The sequence below is a fragment of the Topomyia yanbarensis genome, chromosome 2 (assembly GCF_030247195.1).
Source record: "Topomyia yanbarensis strain Yona2022 chromosome 2, ASM3024719v1, whole genome shotgun sequence".
Taxonomy (NCBI): Eukaryota; Metazoa; Arthropoda; class Insecta; order Diptera; family Culicidae; genus Topomyia; species Topomyia yanbarensis.
The window spans coordinates 198,898,656-198,922,938 of NC_080671.1; the positions used below are offsets into that span (position 1 = coordinate 198,898,656).

At 38.0% G+C, this 24,283-nt stretch overlaps 1 protein-coding gene and 1 long non-coding RNA gene across 2 annotated transcripts in view; both read right to left on the reverse strand.

The window, feature by feature from the left end:
- The window catches only part of LOC131682633 (uncharacterized), a 59,154-nt gene extending 44,536 nt beyond the window's left edge, over window positions 1-14,618 (reverse strand). The window contains exons 1-2 of the long non-coding RNA XR_009304112.1: window positions 14,268-14,618; window positions 6,410-7,577 (exon numbers count right to left, since the gene is read on the reverse strand). This is a non-coding gene — a long non-coding RNA (uncharacterized LOC131682633). The remainder of the gene's footprint in view (window positions 1-6,409; window positions 7,578-14,267) is intronic.
- Window positions 14,619-16,636: 2,018 nt separating this feature from the next.
- LOC131679978 (putative gustatory receptor 39b) lies at window positions 16,637-23,897 on the reverse strand. Its single transcript, XM_058960720.1, has 4 exons — window positions 23,003-23,897; window positions 22,866-22,942; window positions 16,793-16,948; window positions 16,637-16,732 (listed from the first exon to the last, which is right to left on the reverse strand). Exons 1-4 carry the CDS (start codon window positions 23,895-23,897, stop codon window positions 16,637-16,639), a joined length of 1,224 nt encoding a protein of 407 aa, XP_058816703.1.
- Between the last annotated feature and the right edge of the window lie 386 nt (window positions 23,898-24,283).

Sequence of the window (24,283 nt, forward strand, 5' to 3'; positions counted from 1 at the left end):
GATTTTAAGCCTTTTTCTAATGACCCTGATACTTCTAGTTTTATTATCTGTATATTTCACATGCTTCCTCTCACTTGAGTACTATGGGCCAAAATGGCTATAAATTTTTATAACTTTTCCTACTCAGTAATCTCTAGCTAATTGAATGTCGTTTAAAAATAAAAAAGAAAATTTGACTACATATTAGTCGAAAAAAAAAGGAAAAATGTAAAATCAAATACTGTGTCTCTTTAATGAGAAACTTGACTAAATAAACTAGAGATCACACATTTTTACATGTCCGTACATGTAAATTAAAGTGATATAACCCTAGGCGTATCCTAGCGTTTAAGGAATCACTTCAATGGAAAATGTATACCGTCATTGAAAGTATTCCAGGAGCACTGTTGATTACTTTGATGGGTTTTGACAAGATACGAATTGCGAAAAATTGAGCGTTACATTTGGAAAGGTCTTTCAATAGTTAATAACATGCGAATATATTATGTCGATTTTACATGAAGTTGAGCTCAGTTGCATGCCTAGCAATTTTTTCGCTGCTCTCCTGTTGTTTTTGAGTTTGCGGGAACCTTTTTACAGGATTTTGTAGATCATCCCGGATGAGATCCAATTAATTCATTCGAGAAATGGACGAACAGGATGCAGGAATTTGCAGACCATTAAATACACTCGCGTTTTTAAAATACGGACAAACTTTATTTGAATGTTCTGATACGAACAACTGCATGTTTTACATTTTGAAAGCTGGAACCTTCCGCCTTCGGCGGAGTTCAGATACGGTAGAGAGATATATGTGGCTATAAATTTTGCACGCAAATGTTGATGTCATCAATGACGTCTGACATGACATCAAATATTTGGCCTGCGGGAAAGCGATGTGTAGGCAAAACGGTTATAAACGTAGTTGGATTCAATGTTCATCGTATGTCGTCCATAAACGACGCCAGTACAAACATCTCGGCCCACCAAAACAGAATGTTTTTAATAATATCCAAAAAGCCATTTAATTTTTTGGCTGGTGAAGAATGAGATTGTTGTTGTACGTGAATTCCGGTAAAACCATAATGAAGATTTTCGTTCCACGTTGAGTTGTATTGTGCAAAGCGTCAGGAACCTTTGGTGCGATGCAATATTCCAAAGCTGGATTCCTCGACTTGGCACTGATGAAGCGGAAGTTTCGAATTGGAGCACATTTTGTGGCTATAAATTTTGCACGCAAATGTTGATGTCATCAATGACGTCTGACATGACATCAAATATTTGGCCTGCGGGAAAGCGATGTGTAGGCAAAACGGTTATAAACGTAGTTGGATTCAATGTTCATCGTATGTCGTCCATAAACGACGCCAGTACAAACACAGGATATTCCGATCAATTTATCGTTCTGCGAACGATGGGGGTGTCCTTGAAGTAGTTGTCGCAATTCGTGATGCATACGATGTCTTCATGTTTTGTGTTCTATCTGCTACCCACAGTAAATAATTCGTAACACATTCCACTCGAAACACTGACAGCGCTTTGGTCCTTCATGGCAGTTGGTCGATTCTTACTATTTACTTGACTAGTACAACTACTAAAATGTCTGTGTAATATCAAATATTATAAATAAATGCAAATCTCATACGAATCGTAGAAGACACAAAACGTACGCCATCTCGCGATGAAAAAGCATTCAAATCAATCATTTTTAGCTCACCTGCGTTTAGTGTAGTGTGAAATAACCGGTGAAAATGATATCGATTGCAGAGATGCCAGGTGCACAGATTCTCTGTTACACAGGTGTTCAATGTGTTGTACAGTTTTTTTTAAACTTTCCAGAACTCCACAAGACTCGACAAACATATGATTACGACGTAAAGCCAACTGTCAAAATTCTCTTTGAAGGGAAATTCCGCACCAATCGTTAGTGGTCAAACACAGTTCATAGTATTTAATGAAACAAAAAACTTGTCTCTTTTGTTTACTATCAACATCTGTGATTGGCGAGTATCCGTTTGTCCGGAATTTTCATATAAAGTGAATTTTGACAGTTGGCTTATGAGCCCTAATCATATGTTTGTCGACAATTCCCACCAACCTGGACTCCGCACTTTCAAAGTGCGAGAAATCAAACTTCTAATGAAAACTGCAAGCTGTATATAAACCCTTTTCAACTTGCTGCCTAGATATATAAATTGACATCAATGCAAGTTAAGTCATTTGTATCAACAAACATGCGAAGCTATGACTAGCTGGCTAGAAGATATAACTTTATGCAACAAGCGTTCACACTGTGACAAACGATGGATTATGAATGGTCAATTATGCTATCAGGTGTTCATAGTTTTATTTGCAAAAAATGAGATAAACGTTCACCTGTATTACTTTTACCGAAAAAAACTTACCTCCAAAGACTTATTTCTAATTTTCATTTTACTATAAAGCAATACATGTGTCTCGAAAGATTATAAATCCAATTTTGACCACAATCAAACCGTCATCACGTAGTGCTCAAAAACCTTGCGATATGCAATAGTGTTGCCGATAGACATGTAAATAAGTTTTTACAAAAAACTTTCGGACAGGAAATTCCAGCGCTGTTTTCACGAAACCATAAATTAGGAAAGCTTCGTATACGTATCACGAAGGGATATTGAGTATGTTCTATTATTTAGTAACGGAGATAACTGACCCAGAATACTGCGGTGTCAGAGAGACCCATACTGCGGTGATCTGCACTGAGGTTCGGATTTTTGGGACAGGAAATCTTCGTAACGGATGGATATTTTGATTCGATGAATGTTTCTAAATGTTTCTTACAGTATCTAAGCAAAATGGACGCAATTCAAATTCCCGAAATCTATGAAAACATAAGAGAATACATACGTGGTATTATCACAAAGCTCATTGAAGTGGTCTGTTAACAAGAAGTTTAATTGTGAATACATGGATTCTCCAATTAAAATAAAAGTATGACTCAGTGTAACGTTCACGTTTGAGCTGGTGTAATGAAAAATTGGACCGCAAAGTATCGTTAGTATTAGTGAACACTGTTTTATTCTTTATTAGTCTTATACAAGGATGCAGAATTCCTACCTTTTCTGCCTACATTCTCATTTCTCTTTCGACGTTGCTGTCGCTCGCTAGTGCAGGACGCCCAGCGCTGTACGGCAGTCTGTAAGCAAAGCATATGGTTACCAACCGTCCTTATTTTAAATGACATGTCCTTATTTTCGAGGTTTTTGGAAAGCGTCCTTATTTTACTTCAAATGTCCTTAATTTTAGTCTCAAGCCTTGGCATATACAGGGTGGTTCAACATGAAGTTTTTCAACAGGGCATTTTCTAGTAGTTAACGGGTCCTAACTGCTGTCATGCTATTTTAGTTTAGTATTGTTTGCCATTTCATAATGGAACGACTTACACTGGCTCACCATCTTCAAATTATTTAACAATATTTCAAAAATCAGCGATCTGTGGGAAATGTGTTTAGTGAACTCCAACCATAATATGGTCGACATCATCGGCCAATTGACTCAACTATTCGCCATACAACAAAAAAGTAAGCGTTGTAGCTCTTGTTATTGGATGACTAGCGTACAAATCGACCACATCCAGCACGTAGTGAAGAAAACATAGCGGCGGTGACATCCCCAAGCATTGGAAACCAACATTACTCGAGTAATTAGCCAGATACCGCTTGAAATACTCGAATCCGTCATCAAAAATTGGACCAGTCGAATGGACAATTCGCGACTTACTCCATTTTTCATTTTTTTACCAGATTAAAAGAAAAACGTCTTGTCGAATCACCCTGTATTAAATTATTCAGATCAACTTTTTTTCAAGAGAATCAATTTCAATTCCTTCCAGTGATTTTTTGTTAATGTTTTTGTTAATGCATACTCTCTGCGACTCATGGCAACCAAAATTTGTTTTACTCAGAAGTAACCAAAATTTGTTTGATAGCTCAATATGAGGTTTGGCCAAAGTGGTATTTTCGTTTTGTATTGGCACTACATCATTCTAATTTGTCTCGATTGAGATTCAACATTCCAGTTCAACCTCTGGAAAATTAGTCAGAATTCTAACTGTTTTTTTTTCAGAATTCTGGCTCAAGTGACATAACTGGCATAACATTTTGCAGGGATGTCCTTAATTTGCTCTCAGTCCATTTGGTAACCGTAAAAGCAGTAACATGGCAAAAAATACTGCCCCCAGTACAGCCACCAGACGCGAGCGATACAGCTTCTCTTTCCTTATTTTACACTTTTTAATATTTTTAATCTATTCAATATTTTTAATCACAAACGACGACAATGAATGCGGTTCGTTTACGCCACGACCGGCATTAACGCTTTCGTATGCGGGCCTCTCCCTTTGACTATGCAAAGAAAAGTGTGCAAAGCGAGAGAACAAACTTTACTACGCCACACTCTCACCGAGTAGTCGGAGTACAGCAGCAAAACAAAAATGTATTCTACTGCTGTACGGGAAAATGTACTCGGTTTGGCTACCGTTCTGGCAAGAGCTGTAGTGATTCGTCGCTGTAGCGGGCTGTACGGCTTGTGCAAATGTAAATATACCGGAAAAATGTAGTATACCAGTACCATTGGCATCCCTGGTCTTATACACCAACAGGCATTCCAAAGCCACAATGGTGTGGGTCTTAATAATAAACTTATTACTAGCATTCAGGTCATATACAAAAATAGTGGTCATACAATAATTCACAAAAACGGTAAAAAAGTCACATGTGGTTAAAAGATCGATTAAAAAGTCTAGAAAATCGCTGACGCAGAGTTTGTCTAGATACATTGAAATCGAAAGCTAAAACAACCTGGTTGAAAATCCTTTGAAGACCAGTGATGGCTCCATGCATACTATAATTAGTGCGTCTGAACGGTAATCGAAGCATAATATTGTTGCGTAATGTTCGTGGTGCAACGTTTATATTGATTTGTTCTAATATAGCTGGGGCATCTATATAGCCTTGCAAAGTGTCGGCGATTTTAGTTCACTATGTGAATAAGATTAAGTAACAGGTATTACAAGCAAGTAATTTTATTTTAACTAAAAGTTGTAGTTAGCCGACAATTCTGTACAAATATTTTCATACTAATAATCAAAATAAACTGAACCTATTATTGCACATCTTTTTAGTTGAATTCTTATTAACACTATCTCGCATATCTCGGTGAGAAATATGATTACAATGGGCGCTAATACTTAATGTTTTGCAATGTATCGTCATTCGTGATCAAAGACGCCATGAACGGTGAGATTTTCAAAACTTTGCCGCTTTTGCCATTTTTTGGACTGCATGATTAAAAACCGAAGTTTTGGTCTGATTAAGCGTGCAACTATTCCAAACCCGTTGAGGAGTGAGGTGTGGTTAATTCGGTGGATTTTGAGCCGAACGATATTAACCCACCAAACTGTTCTGAACTCAGTCCCACCGAAACCCATTGGGTTTAGATGAAACGCGACGTTTGGAAAATCTAAGGGCAAAAAGTAGAGGGAAGTAAATAAAAATAATAATTATCAATCACATGTCGCGCATTTTACTCCAATTCAACCTAAAGTATTTAGGCTGAAAAAATACATATACTGAACTACTGTACAACTGGTTTCACTCCGATAGCTATAGCCGATTTATCAATCCATGTATGTAAAGTGTCGCAATAATTAACGACTCACACTTTAGGATGCACTTTTTATTTAGATTTGTTTACCTTTTTTCTTGCATCTTTATCATTTCAAGTGTAGTTTTTTCATCCTTTATCTGTTAATGCACTTTTCCAGAAGATGGTCCTATCGAGAGTATTCGGAAAATTGGGTATTTAGACACAGACTAACAGACATAACACTATGAGGGAATTCCCTAAAAATATCTATCCAACAATTTTCCCAGAACACTAGTTCCACCTTTTATTCACAATCCCAAACACTCATTTGCTGGTGGGTTACCCCTCAGGTTTGGGAACAATTTTCAGTAGTGGCATATCCCCCATATGCTTCTTCATATGTCAGTGGCGCCATAATTTCAAATGTGGCCACAGTCCTAACTACATATATATTTAAAATGACCGTTAAAGCGGACGAAGCTTTGTTTTGTGAGTGTTATGTCTGTTAGTCTGTGATTAGACACTAAAAAATCAATAGATATGTATGCATGTCGCCACAAGTACACACGTACTTTTTGTAAGTAAAAAGTGTTCGAACCTAATAAAAAACTGCACATTAATAGTATCTATTGAATTTTGAATTCCATCTTTAAAAATACTTTTGATCTCAAAAGAAAAAAATGTTTGTATATTCATAAAAGCCGTCTGTTTACTAAACTCTTTTGAGAAATCATAGTTTCTCGCAACCAAATCAAAATACAAAGGCTGTCGAACTATTAAGTATAATAAAGAAGGTTTGACTTACTTTTAAAATGGCCTCTCTGTCCAAAATATCAGCACCGTTAAAATCCAACGCGTGGTCCAAAAACCACTCCAATCACCGCGCTTCAGACAATCTATTGCTCCCACGTATTTGATGCTAGCAATAGCTCTGAGATTTCAGTAGTTTAGAAAATCGTCACATACACACGATAATCGGTTTATTTCTTTCCTCTTGCACTATTCTTCTTGCACTGAGTATGGTACGACACGCACAACACCGCAAAAGGTAAAAACACCGGCAAACGACTACCGAACTAACTATAAGCTGTATGGTAAAACACACTCTTACTGCACTTCGCGACACTTGCACAAAAATGATCAGCCGTCTGCAGTCACACCATCAGCACTCTTCCGTAGCAAAAAAAACTCAGATGTCAACCCCACAAGCTGAAGATTAGTCGCTGCTGACACATTTAATTCAATCTTCCTCTTCTGTTTTATTTATTTATTTATTTATCCGAGCCTTTCGTTTCCTTGATTTTTCACACTTCCAGAGCGGTGATAATGATAATGATTTGTTATTTTATTTTTCAACGTCTGCTTCCTCGCCGTGAGTGACACTTTGTAGTAGCTTCCTCGCAAGTCTGTAGCAATTTTTTTGTTTTGATTCCGACCCGAACCGGTTTTCCTCTGTGGCAATGTTGCTAACGTTGAATGTTGCCATGAGATATTGGGTCAATTTTTTACACTCTGCTTTTTTTCTTCTTTTTATTTGTAGTTTCGTTCGCTTTCTGGGAGTATTCACTTTTTCACATCGTGCGAAAATAAAAACTAGTGATTTTCTTTTAATATGATGATTGATAGGATTGTGTACGATAATGATTCACGCGCGCCGTCTTTCGGAAGTGAGAAAAGAAATTTTAATCGCTTCTAGACGTAATGGTTATACGATGAGTTGCGTTTAATTTACTGCTCCAATCCCCACTTTCCGCTGAACGAGACACGCCAAAAAGCTGTGCAATATTATAGCAGCAAATGGTTTTATAATTAGTTTAATAATGTTCACTGTTTTCCCACGTAATGGTGACGACGAGTCCCACTCACTCCAGTTAGTCTCGTTTGCTCGATTTCGGATGTCAGCTGATCAATTTTCACTTGGATAGATTAATTTTGTTTTCTGCCGTACGGCACAGAAGGTCACGCGATGAGGCCTGTAAAAAAAAAGAAACGCAAAAACGTGACAGTTATATTCGAACCGAAATGCCACCCGCTAATAACATGTTTTTTCCTCATTCTGGGCAGTGGCCAACGACACAGTCGCCGTTGGTGGTGGATGGCGTGAAGGTTATCACCTCTCTGTATGGAAGAGAAATTTTCCCCCCGGACGGAAAATGTTGCACAACCGACGTGCGAGACGTGTGGATCATCGGGCAATGATATCTTCAAACCATTATCGATTCACATGATTTTCCCGTGCCCGGTCACGCACATTTGCATCATTACGGTTCTTGTCACTTAGATCTGACAAGCTGTCGCCTAATTAGGATACCCGAAGAGTTGGTAACAGCCCCATGAGAGTAAAAAAACAATTCCCAATCCAGCACCGTTCCTGCCTTTAACACACTGCGTGAACTCTTGCCACCCAAAAACCGACGGGAGACGAAGGACGGACGTTCTATCAGCGATTCGAGGAACGATGTTGGGATACTGCGAGTCGGTCGTTGTTGAAGGTAGCATCCGAAAGCAAGCAGTCAAATGTAGTGGCAATGCTATTCCAACCAACTGCACACATGCGTATTGTAGCTGTAGCTGCTCCTGTTTCTCCGACAGCAACAGTAGGCTGGGAAAATGCGAGTGGATAGGTGACGAAAGCTGGGTACTTTCCGGTACCGCGTATTTTGAGTGACCAGGTATCTGATACGCCGCCATGATTTCTATGCCAACATCTCAAACGTTGCGTTAGGGTCGATCCACAATAAACATAATCAATTTCATTCGACACAATTGTGTCGAGTTCGTTTAATTTGTTGATGCACCATGGTGTAAAGTTTTTGTTATTCACCGACATGTACAAAACAACACATTTCTTCATTTAGCTATCCAATATTTTCGCTTTTTAACAAATGTCTAAAAATTGACTCATGTCGTACGGTATCTGACTAGTGAAACTCGACCTTCGAGCAAAACAAACAGAAGAATTTGAGCTGTCAGTGGGGCCCATAATTTGTGTGTCCGCTGAGATGTTGACTTATGGCAGTTCAATACAAATGGGATAGGGGTGCCATATACGTGCTCTCGACATATATAACATCTTCTATAGGAATTTGGGGACGTTATTTATAATATTTATTCTTTAAGAGAGGCAGTCCTTAGAATTAATTCAGCTGCCTCTTTCTTATAATATAGGAGAGTGGTTGTGGGCTGGGTTTTGTTTTTTTCCATAACATTAATTTCGATCATATATTTGGTAAGTTCTTAAGTGTGTTTCATCACTTTTATTCAATCGCGATGTTTTTCTTTTGAACTGTTTTTTACTTTGTTCAGTTTTTTCTACAATTTTATAGTACCAAAAAGATACGTTTGAACAGCGTCTTCAAACTTTGGAAAGCTCAATCGAAAACGACCTTTCGGTCAAGCAAACTATTCGTAATTAGCATTTCTTACAAGAATTAAAATAAATTGTTAGTAGAGCAAAACGTGACAAAATACGGAGATAGGTCAGTATTTGTGAAGCTAGTGAGAGCATTTAACATTTTGTGCCATCATAAATTTACGATATGTATATAAGGGCGTTGTGGAGCCTGAAGCTTACAAAGAATTTTGTACGTACACGAATGTGAATGACACATGTAAATATAATGCTTATTATATAATACCAATTTTTCGGTGATTTATCATTTTACTGTCTAAAATAATGTTATTACAAAATTTGAATCATTTGGATAAATGAGGTCAAATATATACCCCCGGATCACATCCTCTCAAAATTCTAACAGAGAGTCCCTTATTTTTTTATGGAACAAGCGCTAGAAAAAATGGGGTTGAAACGGTTCAATAACCTTGACCTAGAGAAATATAAAAATTCCCGTTTTCCACGAAAATTTAATACCTTTCGTAATTTTCATCCGATTAAAAAAGTGCTTATTTTTATTGGTTGTTAGCAAGCTTTAAGTTGCCCTAACAATATAATTTTTTGAATTGCTTTATCTTGCCGAAAATATTTACCAAGCGCATATTTTTAATATTAGAAATGAGGAAATATTAAGAAAAAGCTCTGCAACCTCATGAATAACGTTAGAACCATTAGTCGCACTAAAAAAATGTTCAGAAGACCAAGAGTTTCAAATTCTTCTTTTTACTATAACTCGAAAACTGTAACTATAAATTTTTGGACAGCATTTGCGGATTTAGCACGCAATTTTACATCGAAAATTTAGGTCATATATTGAAATTCTTTTTTTATTTGTATCTTGTAGTACTACTAGTAACTACTAGTTGCTGAGAAATGTGTGTCAATTCCCGAGCAGAAGAAAATGACTGCGGAACACTAAATTCAGGTATTCCATAACAATGACTGTATGTCACAATATGGTGTTAAGGGGTACACACCTTATTACTTTTCAGTAATACTTTATCTGAAAGTACAGCTTCTTGACAGTATTTTCCCAAATTTTTATAGAGATCCGAGAAATAGATCGAAAGTTACAGCGCTTCGTCTACCACGAGCAGTGGCAACTTGAAATTTTAAACTCGATTTTCTCGAAATGTCGCTTTTTCAAAAATGGTTTTTCCGTGATTGCCGAAAAACCACTAAACCGATTTTATTAATTTTTTTTAATTGATCGTATTTAATTTATCTAGTACTTTAACGATTCTTTTTTATGCATAAATTTTTGTTTTGAGGATGAGAATTTTTTAATTCAATTTTCAGTGCTTAAAACAGCGATTTTTTAGGAAAAACGTATTATTCAACTAATCGTTAAGGTACGGGGAATATTCATATACTAATAAAAAATTTTAAGTTTTGGGATTTTAGTTGATTTATTGGTCATCAATCGTGATCACCGCAAATCTCTTAAATAAAAAAGGGCGCCAATTGTCAATATATGTTTATAAATTTCCTTGACATTTTTCGCACAAAATGGTATATTACCCCTTAATAAGCTCTACATATGAGGTAAAATGCCAAAATAATAACGCAGACATGTTCTTTGAATAACTATTTGATAATGAAGCCATTTTTCAACAAAATTCACTGTATGCAGGTATTCAAGAAGGTATGGATTTGATATTTGTAAAAATCACGGGAATACATAAATAATACTAAAATAAAGTATTATATCTCGTTGAGGTATAAAGCAGCTGAGCTGAAATAATGTACCACAGTTCCAATTTTATTTCATTATTTCGAGACAGTTTCCCGTCAACGTAAAATAGATCACCGCGCGAGCGACGGCGCAAACCGCCGCGCCGGTTTGCGATCCGGATATTCGGTTCACCCTTAGGTATTACCTAATCAAAGCAGGGCGTTTTTACTGACCTGCCTAAATACCAAGGAACCGAAATGCCGACGGTTCTCACTGTGGATGAGTCGAACGAGCCCAACTCTCCTGCACAGTTAAATACCAACGAGAACAAAGCAGGACGGATATAGGTTTTCCCTGAAAACCTCACTGCGATGACTTCCGGGATTGTTGTGATATTTTTTCAATCAAGTGGGTTTTTACTCATAAAATGGCCGAATTACTATTTTTCCTTAAAAATTCTTAAAAAAAATTATCCCCCCTTAAATGTTCATATAGGTTTTTTCGGAAAAGTTGGTTCTAGCTTATATGTCTAAGTAGAGATATGTCACTTACATCGAGTGTACTATGCATGCCGGTTAAGGGACCAAATTGGCGAAGTCATATAACTCGAGTCGACCTTGAAATTGAAATTGGTATTAATTTTGCCTGATATGGATTAGCTAGTGCATAAAACCATCGTCAAGGATTAAACAAGATGGTTGATCCATCGTTTAACCAGTGGAACAATTTTCCGATCTGCGAAATAGTTTTCTTGGTGTTGAAATTTTTGTCCATTTGCGACCACGATGAGATTGACTGGTCACTGCCTACGATGGAGTATCCAGTTCAATTCGGAGAACTCTGGCTATACTCGATCCTAAAAAATCCAGCCACCGCACATGCTCTTGGAAAGTATGGAATATATGCCAATAGATCAAACAGACTGCTCTAAAACCAGCTTTTTAGTAACAGTTTGCGAGCCTAGTACGCATTCCTTTACTAAAGCGGCAACATCTTTCTTTGGTACATGCAAAACAAGACACGACATCCAAATTCATCACTTTTGTACCGGTTTGGGCAATATATATACGGTAATCAGCAGCGTAGTTTCTCCTAGCAACTATCGTAAGCTCTCGTGTACGCTTGATACTCGATCAAGCGGGTTTCGGTACCGGCGTTGTGTTCAAAGTCACAAAGTTTTTTCTTACAGTCTAAATTCGAATGAACGAATGTGCGCAACGATATCGTACCAGTGACATTTAGCATATTCAATCCAACTATGCCTAAGTTGAGTGTTGTGCTCTGATGCACAAATTGGTTCAATCCATATTTTACCTGAAATTTTTGAATACTACGGTTTTACATTTCTTATTAAAGAAATATATATATATATATATATATATATATATATATATATATATATATATATATATATATATATATATATATATATATATATATATATATATATATATATATATATATATATATATATATATATATATATATATATATATATATATATATATATATATATATATATATATATATATATATATATATATATATATATATATATATATATATATATATATATATATATATATATATATATATATATATATATATATATATATATATATATATATATATATATATATATATATATTTGAGAAAATTGGATTTTTTCAACTAGCTTCGGTTTTAACTCTTAAATGCATACTGTTTCTATTTGACATCATACCGAATTCTGTGATATAAAGGCTCAATAAAGCCTCAACAAGAGGTAAATATTGTATCTATACCGAAAAATAAATTCCAAAGAAAAATGAGTCTCATGGATTTAATGGTTAAGAGGTTTAAGTGGCACAGTAAATTATTCTGTTGGTTATATAGAGGAAAAATGAAATGAAGATATACTATTGGACTGAAGCTAAGTGAGTTGTTGGCAGAGCTTAAAAAAATTGACATCGCTGCATGAACTTGAAAGAAAACGAAATTCAATTCATACCCGCTGCGATGAATGAAATTTTTGATTCGTTTCCATCATCATTCGTTCTCCCGACGCAGCGCTTTCATATACGGACATGTTCAGTTTCAAAAGTAAAGTGAATTTTATTTCTATGCTAGCTCTGAGAGGGATTATTGATCAAAAGTGCACCAGATATAGATTACGCAGTTCACTTATGCTCGAAAATGTAGAAGATGCTAACTTCTGCCTTCAAACTGTTGACATAATAACAAATGAATGCTTTGGTTAGTGAATGAATTTATATTTCCTCTGCACTCAAGCATTCGATTCTGCATAAAATTTCAGTCAGTGGGAAAGTAAATGAATGAGGGAGGCGTTGAATCTGAATGTCGGTTTCGGTAAATACAAGCAGAAATAGGTAACTGATTTTGAAATTTCGTAACACTGGGTAAAAATCAATTATTTTTCACTAAGGCACTTTAGCAAAACTTTTAGGACCTGTTGGTGACAATACGGAAGAGTTGCTCAGAATAGCATTGCCTAACATTTCTTTGAAAATACCATCCTTTGAAGGATTCTTAAACCCCTATCCTAAATATTTCGTTTTTGAATAAACCATCAAACTTACTAGCATCTCACAAAAGTCCTAAGCTCTTAATATATTTACCCACGTTATTAGCCATATGAATTAATTTGGAAATTAGTACTCAGTCATCATTCAATGATTAACAACCTGGGGTCCGCTCCTAAGGGGACGTAATGAAATTCCTGGGGGTCTGTGAAGATGAATGTATATTAGAATTTCAAGTATTGTTTAAACCAGACTGAACATATATCGATAGCATACAAACTCGATATTAAACAGTGGGGGTTCGCAAACATCCTAGTTGATTTCGAAGGATGTAACAATTCAGGTTTTATGGTATTCTTGAAGTCGCTCTTAAAACTTTGAATTCACTTGTACTGTGCTATAAAACTTCAAACGTTACTTGGGATGGTACGAAAAAGGTTGAGAACCGCTGTACTAGACTGTTCCAGGTTTCCATCAGTATGAATCCACATACAAGATACAAGCAGATTATTTTTGAATCTCGCTTGTTCCCATTAGCTCGTCCTAACATCTAACCATTTCTTCAACACAACTGAAACACCGACGCATTTTTCATTAGCAGCCACATACCGACACTCGTCAACAGATATGTTTCCAGATAAATCGAATCACACTCCGGAAATCGTCATAAGCCTCTTGCAAACTCGGGAATGCGGAAATCGTGTTATTTGGGTCTTAACACAGCGTCCTTTCCAAGTGATAAGGACAAAACCATTCTTCACGGGTGGCCTTCAACACGAATGGTACAACTGTGTGGGTGCGTCACGCACCCACAGCATCCACATCGTATGACACATCTGTCAACCACTGCCCACCGGAAAAAGCACGTTATTATCTTTTAAGAGAAATCTTGTCGCAACGAAAATCAGCATTGTATAAATACGACCAGGCGGTCGAGAAGCAACATAAAAGGGAACCCTTCGTGTTTATACGCAAAAGATTATCGTAAATAACTACGAAGATTATGTCAAATATACATTAAAATGGAAAGAATTGAAACGTATGAAAACAAAGTATCAGTTGGTATACGCACACAGAAAACAACTTCTCTCACTAGAACCGTTCGTACTACTTCCTCGGCAATAACAATTTATTCTTCTTCGAGTCTCTTCTCGCGTCGCACTCCGTACACGAAGGTACGGAATGGCCCCCTTTGACCCCGTCCGGTTCGAGAGATGTCTCGCGCGCGCGGATGACAGCACCGCCAGTGGGCGAACGAACAGGGGGCAAAGCTTTCCTTCCTAAATAACCACAGATCAAAAGTGAGAGCTGGCGAGTAGAGAGTAACACAGACACAAACACACACTAAACAAAATCTTCTCACGACACAAAAAACGCAAAACAACCACGTTTTCCCGAAAAGCTGACCGTCGCGACTCACGTTCCAAACTGGACTGGTTGGTCGCGCGCCGCGTGATGGCCATAACGCTCTCCGCGACTCGAGACTAAGAGCGAGTTACCATCTTAACGGCAACCACCGGCGTTATTGCACATGCGCTCTCTAAACTATCAACTTGCCATTCACGGTGAGCTCCACGCTCCAGTTGTTGCATTGGGTTACCTATTCACGACGAGTTCACGCGTAATACATAAACTAGAACTAATAGGTTGTGGCTGTCGTTTAATCGAATAGGGGAATCGTGGGTCTTATAGTGCTATAGACTGCTTTTCACGAATAACGAAAAATTCAAGAAATATAGGATAGGAGCGTTAACATCAACTCAGCTAGAAGAGCACAACAGAAAAAAAAAATTATTGAACTTTTCTCGACAAATGTATGGTTATGGCTTAAATAGTAATTGTCAAAATTCTCTTTGAAAGGAAATTCCATACAAACCGTTACTGGCCAAACACAGTACAGAGCACTTAATGAAGCTTTTCTCTTTTGTTTATTACCAGCATCTGTGATTGACGACAGGTTGTCCGGACATATTTCAGTTAAGTGAACTTATCATTCTTTTAGCAATAAATTTGTTTGAAGTGTGTGGTATTATTAGTATATTCGTTCATTTTCTTGAAAAAGTAAATAATATACATCACCATTATTATCATAAAACTAATGCCTATCAGCAAGTTCAATAATTTCTGCTTTGACTCAATGTCATTATATCGTTTCGTTTCGGCGCAAAACCATTTTAGTCACTTCATTACATATGCAAAACGACGATTTCAAACCCACGACATTTGTAAGGGCGTCATTTGTGTTACTATCAAATAGCCTCGAAATAAAAAGAGATAGGTGTAAAGTGCCAAAAACAATTGGTGGGGTCTGTTGTGGAGCATCGAATGAACAATCTTGAGATTGTTTGTAAATTATTCATTGGAGAAGTTACATAGGTCGTCAAACGGTGAGATAACATAGTTCTTACAAGTCTCCTATCTCATGCATCCACGCGAGTTTAAGTCTATTGATGATATTTGGTCCTTAGTCCAGCGACGACGGGGTGCTATCAGTCTTCTGCCGATAGTTGCATAATGAGAGGGTGCTTTGTGCTAAGGAAGGTGTTAGTTTTATCAGCCCCCAAGAGGTAAAAGGCAACAAGCGATATCAATACCAACTGATTGTCTTTAGAGGCGTGTTTCCAATCATGCAGACATAGGCAAAAATGTTTAAAAGGTTGAAATATTGCAGTGAACCAATTAACAAATTTCTTTGATCACAAATCCAAGCTCATCGCGAGCATGGACTAATTTAACGCGATGAAGATTTGCTTGAGTTAAAAGAGCACTAGCAGCGCATATTTTCACCAAACACATTTCGTTGCAGTTCTTCAATTGAAGATATTGCCATCAGAGTTTTGCTTCCATTGTTCGTTTTTGCTACAGATGCCCATAGTTTGGAGCTGATCAATGTGCGATAGATCACGAATCACCGAGTATTAAGTGCAGCTGGTAAACCAGAGTCTCGAGTGGAAACCCCACTGCAACATAACAAGTTACGCTAAGTTGAGTGTTTTGTCTGGGCTTCGCGTAAATTGCCTTTCAGCTTATAATGTTATGTGCCCTACGAATGTGAAATGCTCTTTCAATTGTGTTAATTAAAGTGCAATTTTACCTCATTAGCAATTATTGAATCTCATGTAATCTTAACAATGACAATCGACTTATCAAGACGTTTGGTTTGGGAGCAGTTGAGGGGTCCTAGGAAAGTTTTAGTACCCACTTGCTGCGTTGAATATGGCTTCCTCTCACTATTGGCCGCCTGCGTTCAATCACAATTAGGTGTTTGGTAGTTATTTTATTCATAGGAATATTTAATTTGCTCTGGGCTTGGGAGACATTTACTTTTCGAGGTTTATTAGTACCTCAAATCTCTTTTTTAAATGCGTTACTAAAAAGGAGTTGTGGAACGTGAACAGTTGTTTTGAATCCTCTTCACTTCTCAAAGATCAAACGATTTTTTCACTTCACTCGAGTCACGTCTTTTCCAACTACGTCCGGAATATTCGAAGAAAACGGAATGAATATTATCATATAGGTGGTAATTCCTGTGATGAGCTGCAATGACAGAAATGATACATATTAGAATGTGTGATTTTAACAATCGAAACATTTTACCATTTTAAGCAATTTGTAGTTAATTTCAGTTAAACTATGCGCTGAGAATCTGATCGGGTGCTGGGCAATATGGCTTGAAAATCGGTATACAATCTTGTACAGTTCTACATTGCTACATTTTGGGATTTCATGCAGTAGAGGTCCCAGTGAGCCAGCCTGTCAATGAAAGCAGTGAACAGTTGAAAAGTTCTTTGTTACGTTATATATGTATTAAAAGACCGATGATAAGTTTGAAATCACACTTATACTATAAAATTTTATATATAATTGTTTTCTACTAGTGTTCATTGGCGTCTTATGCCGTCATACAACTGCAGAGAGGTGTGATACTACAATAATAGAAATTCACGACTTAAAGTACGAATCGTTTTTTTATTACTTGAGCAAAACATATTATCTCGAATCAGGAATCAGAATATATTGGTTCAAATGGCAGGTTCCTCCATCGCGTACTGTCGGTAGCTAGTTGGCAACCCATCGTCCCGGAAGGTCTTATACGCTGCGGCCCTCTCCGCGTACACGTCTGAGCACTCTTTGTCCCACCATGCATTGGGAGGACGCCCGCGAGAGTTTGCGTCTGGTATGAGTTTAGTCTGAGCTTGAATCGCGGTATCGAGAATCAAGCCAACCATGAACCCGTACTTTTCCTCCGGAGGAAGCTCTTGTGTCGATTCTACTTTTCCGGATATCGCGGACGCGTAGCTCTTCCAATCAATGATTCGTGTGAGGTCATACGAAACATTGACTATAACCGGTGGCCCTGAACCGTTAGCAATATTAATTACGATTGTCAGATGGTCGCTGCCGTGGGGATCAGAGACTACCTTCCACATCATGTCATCATGTTGTTTATTACCTTCACCAACAGGCCCCTTGGCCCCAATGGTGGTTGCTTAAACTAATTACATTTTAGTATTGACAACTTTTTCACTTTTATCGCATTCCGCGTCCTGTTGAAGTCAAAGGCCGTCGCCACACTGTTAAAAATTCGTTGGAGTCCGGTAACAGCGCTCTGGCATCCATAGTTGGTTCTCCTGAAAGGAACTCGCAGAAGGGAGTTATTGCGTAGAGCTCGAACGCGGGCTTGAAGATCCAGATGTCCGAGGATTGTAGGGCAATCCACTCTGGCTCCACATGCAATCTAACCGCAGCGATGTCGAGCAGAGGGACAGGTCCAAGGCGCTCGGACGCGTTGGAGGAGCAGAAATCCTTGTCATTTCATCCGTGTTCAAAATTTTCATATTGAAGTTATCGCAAAGCTCATGGTGTGAGGTAGATCCATTATCGTAATGAAGGTCACCTAAAACTAGATTATCGTCATTTAAGTCGCCTAAAACTAGCCCCGGTGCGGGGAGTAGTTCCGCAATATCGCAAAGCCGTCGGTAGCTAACTTAGGCTTTAGGGGGGATGCAGATGGAAGCAATGCATAGGTCTTTGCCTTTAATTTTGGTTTGGCAAGCGATAACTTCAATGCCTGTTGTCGAGGGGAGGTCGATTCGATTGAAAGAATAGTACTTTTTGATCCCCAAAAGTACTCCTCCGTAAGAGTCCTCTCGATCCAAGCAAATAAATCCACATTAAAATCGTGGAACTGTAGGTCTATTTTTGAAGTAAGCCATGTCTCGCATAGTGCAAATGCATCGCATTTCAAGTTATTTAGTAAGATTTTAAAGGAATCGATTCTTGGGATAGTGCTCCTGCAATTCCACTGTAGAACAATGATAAAATCAGTGACCTCGTTCGATGAATTAACCATCGAAGGAAAAAATCGCTGAAAGGAGGGGCCATTTCGCAGTAAACGGTATCAAAAATATGCGGGGAGAAAGTTTATTAAGATGCTTTAGAGAGTGTCAGAAATATTTAGTGCTGCAAAAATACGGTCCACAATGTCAGAGAAATTTGTTAAGCCAGCGTTGGGAACACTTGGGGTTTTTGATGTTCCTGGAAGCGCTGGGAACTCCTTTTCTGAGCTCAGGTTTCTGAGATCGGAAGCGACTTGCTTCGGTTTTGCACCAATACTTCCTTGTGTATTTTAGGGGGGCTTCTGGCCTTTACCGCGAAACTCCTCCTTTTTATATTGCTTCTAGGCACAGCAGAAGTTGTTCCCTCCTGGGATTCATCATAGTCGCCTTCGTCAGTAGACAAGTTGGTATAGATGTTCGTAGAGGCCGGTGGCGTATCTATCTTAAGCATTTCTGCCAAAGATCGCTTAGAGCGTCCCTGAAGGGACCGCTTAAGATTCTCCTCGCGCTGTTTGTACGCGGGACATGCCGGGAGATTATGTGGGTTTCCCCCACAGTAGAGACACTTTTCGACATCTCTTCCACATGAATCATCCTCATGATTCCCACCGCATTTTCCACAACGGGCCTTATTGCTACAATGGGAGGCTGTGTGTCCCAATTGTTGGCAATTAGTACAGTTCATTACCCGCGGCACAAAGAGGCGAACAGGTAGACAAACCATGTCAAAGAGGAGGTAGTTGGGTAGAGCAGAGCCGGCGAAGGTCAGCCGTATATTTTTTCCCCGTCAGCTGCGATTGATGCTGAATGCAAACGTTTGCACTCCAGTATCTTCACTGGCATGGACAACATGGGGTCTTTGAAATAGCCAGTCCCATATTTCAGCAAGTCCTCGCAACTCAGACTCGTATCGGAAAACGACCCCATTGACTTCAATCTTGTTAGCTGGAGTATACACCCTGTACCCCTACGTAAAGGGCCCGTAGCCAGCAATATCATTTGCTCGATTTAAACTGTTAACAACCACCCGTAGTTTATCAGGGCGAATTTTCGATATTTCTGTCACGGCCGAATACCGATCCGCCAGAACTCGAGAAATCTGCAACAGATTCAAACACTTTTTGTCTTTGAAGAAGATCACGAAGGGCCAATTGGCCGAGCTTGGATATATTTTTAGCCGGGTAGCCGATGTTGTTTCGACATTCATCTCACCTTGAGATGAGCCGCCGTCAGGGGAAGATTTTTGCACGGGCCTATTGCGCAGTGCACGTTAGTATGAGAACCAATAAGGGGAAACGTATAAAATAACTGTGTGTATAACGGTATCCAGACGGCTTATTAGAAGAACAATACTTCACTGGTCACTGGCCGGGTAACGGTACTCAGAAACAGAAACACAAAAGAAGAGAAAAAATACTGAAACCTCGACGAGGTGGAGTGCGCAAGATAACCTTTAACGCGGATTAGCACTATTCTTTATCGCTATACACCACTCGAACTGGCAATAAACACTTCTAACTCCACCGTGCGCTCGAAAGCGAATGATCTCTGCCTGTCTCAATGACGAGTAAAGAAACTCTATGACCGCGCGTCGCTTCCAGAATAGACTGCAAGGATACATTGTCAAAAGCATCTAAGAATACTCCTAAGCTGGATTGCTTGAGCGAGAAGGCCTTCTCAATGTTGTAAAAACATAGTGAAGCAAAGCGATCGTGAATTTCGCACACTTATATACGACCGCTATACGCATAATTGTCCCATGTGTATAGGGAATCCCATAGCACATGGGACGGTTATGCATGTTGCATTTTGTGCAGTAGATATTCAACTAAACTACCGTACCTGATGTGATGATCGATTAACCGCTCCAAAGAAATGAGAAGAAAAGAATTTAAGCAGATTGGTCTCTTGGCTTCTTCATGGCCCTTTGCGAATAAATCTAATAGTTATTTATCGCCCTGCTTTCGGGATATACCCGAAGACTGAAAAAAATCTTTTTCAAGACATGTTTGCGAATAGGGATCTGCTTGTAGCAGCACGGGAAAGATTCCATCTTTTCTAGGCGATTTGCACGGAGCAAAGCTGTCACCAGCCCACTTGACCGATTCAGTGGTAACCAATGTGCGTGCTAACGCGCATGAGTCCGAATCACCAGAATGAGATCTGTGAACATTGTTCAGCTCTGAATCGATACAACCTGGAAAATGTGCGTCGAAGAGACGATAAAGAACATCTTTTTCGTCCGTCGCATAAGCATCATCTCTGGTTTTTAAGGAGTTCATCTGAAAATCTTTCGATTTTGAGAGACTAAAGACATTAGTTCATTGGTTTAGTCAGCCAGCCCGCTCTACAGATCTAAGACATTTCTTTTATGCACTACGGGCTGACTTGAATGCCCTTGAGTCATCTCGCTTAGGCAGGTTCCTCATATCCTTCTTCATTCTTTTAAGCTCAGCCCTCCTCCAAGGGGTCATCCTAGTCAATTTAACAGTACGAAGTGGACAAGCTTCTTCTATACCGTCGTGCGGGGTTACTTTGCATATGTGGGGCCAATTTGCGCACTTTAGTTTTTCAATATTTACTAACAGACGCGCGTTAATTAGTTTTATTATACTTTTGACATTTGTAAAGCCATGTATTTTAACCATGTTGCATATGTCTTCTGTCATTTTTCTTAAAACTGTTTACCACAACAAACAAAACACTTCAAGGGTCGATAAAAGCGATTGGAGGCTCGTAAAATGAGACTGCACGACAAAACAAAAAATCTTAAGTGTACTGAAACCACATACTGATTTTCGGAAAGAAGAAAAAATTACGAAAAATGGCGTTTCCGTTTATTTCTAGTACGTCAGGATCGGTTTTTATGAGCATTTGAAGGTTTTTGTGTAATGAAAAACGGAGTTTTCAGTTTGTTTCTAGTATGTTAGGATCGGTTTTTATGAGAATATGAAGATTTTTGTATCTTTAAAATAGTTGTTTTTAATATCATTATCAACAACTTTACCGAAGATACCAAGATTCTGAATAATGTTTTGAGTTTATTCTTAGAAATTATTTCCAAGAGGATTAATTACCAAAATTGTTGTTTCCAAGAAATGCTATGTATTATATTGTATAATTTCTTTGAAGACATTGAACCGTTGCGAAATAATGTGATCTTGGCCGTGAAAAAACTGGTTTCGAAACTTTATTTTAGAATTTTTGACATAAAAAGTGTATAAGTTGAGAACGTGGCCTTGTGTACTAATTGCGCCATCAATTTAGCACTCAAATGTACGTCAAAAACAGCCCCTTATTTCATTTTCTTTATTTTGTGAAATTTTCATTCCCACCGTGTTTGCTCTATTTTTTTTATTTTTATAATTGATAATACAAAAAATCTTTAAATGCTCTTAAAAACCTATTCTGACATACTAGAGGTAAACTGATATTGTCATTTTTCATCATTTTCCTTTTTTTTCTATACGAAAAACAATATGCAGTCTCAACCCACTCAAGTTTTTTTGACAAGTAACGTTGTAAATGTTAAATTAAAATGAATCCCTCATTTTAGAAAATGCGATGAATGGGCGATGTTTTATTATTGAAAGAGGCTTTTCAGTATGAATTAATGATATTTCAATAAAAGTAAATAAAACTGGTTAATTTTTATTTTATATCGGATTCAAGAAGTGTGCAAAGTAGCCCTCAGCTAGTCTACATAAAACATTTTTAAACGCTATATGAACAACTTTTCTATGTTGTGAACCAATTCTGCTCACATTTGGCATACATAATAATAGTGATAAAAAGTGCGCACGACGGTATAGTTTTTGTCTATGTTACCGACGGTCAGTGTATCTGTGACTGCACAGATGTCGCGAGTTGTGAGCTCCGATATGAGACACGCGTCAATAGTCGTTTGCAGTCATGCCTGTTTCGCTACAAGAAACGTAAAATCATAGCTTACTGCACATATGCAACGTATTTGTAAGATGTAATGTAAAATAATACTCAACCACTACTGAAAATTGCTGCTCAAATCATTCTTTAACTGGTTATATTTATTTAGTAATCGTTCAGTACCTATATTCTAATACAACAAATATGAAGCAAATTTTATTCTATTGTAGAGGAACAAAGCTTATGCGAGAATTCGAGCTTATTATTTATAAATAGCTTTAAGGTCCAACAGACATTGAAAAAGTTTCTTTTTCACATATTTAAATTGATTTTGAACATTTCTATACAAAGTAATGAAGTATGAACTGCTAGTGCATTATTTAGTAAAAAAATATATCTTCAATTTTGCAGGAGATGTTATACTTATCGGATTTACTGGGACATACCACTTCCATACAGGCTTCTGCCGAATATAGTAGCAACACTATCAACATAGGAGCTGGACACAGGCTCAAGAAAAGTTCTAAGGGAATAAAATCAAGAACATTTACGAATGTTATAGGGCAATTTCAATGGCCATTACCTCCATACCCATCTTCTGCCTTATCATGCATGGTTAAATACAGCCAGTATAAATCGCATGATACTTGTACGAAACTGCTCACTAAATTGAAGCAGATACTCCAGCCAAGTGTATTGTTGACATTTATAGTTATCAGCCAAATTTCACCGTAACAATTTTTCAAAAATAGCAATGACACTGAGACACTTTCAACAATCTGTCTATGTTCATTGCAATTGGGAGGAAAGGCCTTTGCCCATTGCATTAGTGCGACAATTTCCACCAAGCGCGTTTCAATGGAAGTCAGCTGAACTTTTATAAGGTCCATGTAGAAAATGTAGAACAAACTTCGTAGTCGACCGAAGGCGAGCAGCAGAATAGAGAAACTCCAACTTTTAACCCACTGACTGCTATACGCCATGACACCTGTTACTAACTTCAGTTCCATGGCAAGAGTAATTCCAATATACATGAAAAATTTGGTTGAATACTGTTTGTGGGATTCCTTGTAGAGTTTCACCGTAGGAATCCCCGCTCTCTTCAAATCCTGCTTCAATTTGAACAAGTGATCAAAGACTTGTAACTGCACATTCCTTTGAGTAACAATTTCCACTAGAGCAACGTAAATTGCACACATTTCACTTGAATACTTAAGCATATCGTTGATCCAACCAATTGCAAAATCATTGAAAAACATGGAATCGTGGAAGATGCACCCAACTATGGCTTCCAACGCATAGAACACTGCTATTCCGATGACCCATCTGAAGGTAAACGGACTTCTATGTAGCTTGTGGCGAACTCTCAAACTGACACAATCGATTTCGAATGGAATGAATCCGAAAAATTTGAATGTGTGCAAAACAAGACATGTAGTCTGATCCAACGTTGGACAGAGCGCTTGTCTAAGGTTCATTCTGCATAGAAGCGATTAATATTCAACACTGACTCACGAACCTGCAATAGCATTACAATTTATCTAGCTGTTGAATCATACGTTTAATTTTTTATGATTTCATTTAGCAAGTCGGTCTTGTCTGTGAATAAAGGCGACACATTCAAATTTCCAATCATTGGAATGGAATTCAGTTCACGCGTCTGCGCTATCCCCTACCATCCAGTTTAGCACTAAATACTTGGTACAGTATTCATTTTTTATCTTTCTCTTATTTAGCACTGCCCAATACGTTAGCTAAACGGAACCATGGGTCTTTTAGTTATTTCCACGATAAAAACAATAAAACGCGTATTAATGGTTGTCCGTTAGATTTCATGTGCACGATATGCCAATGCGCGCGGAGA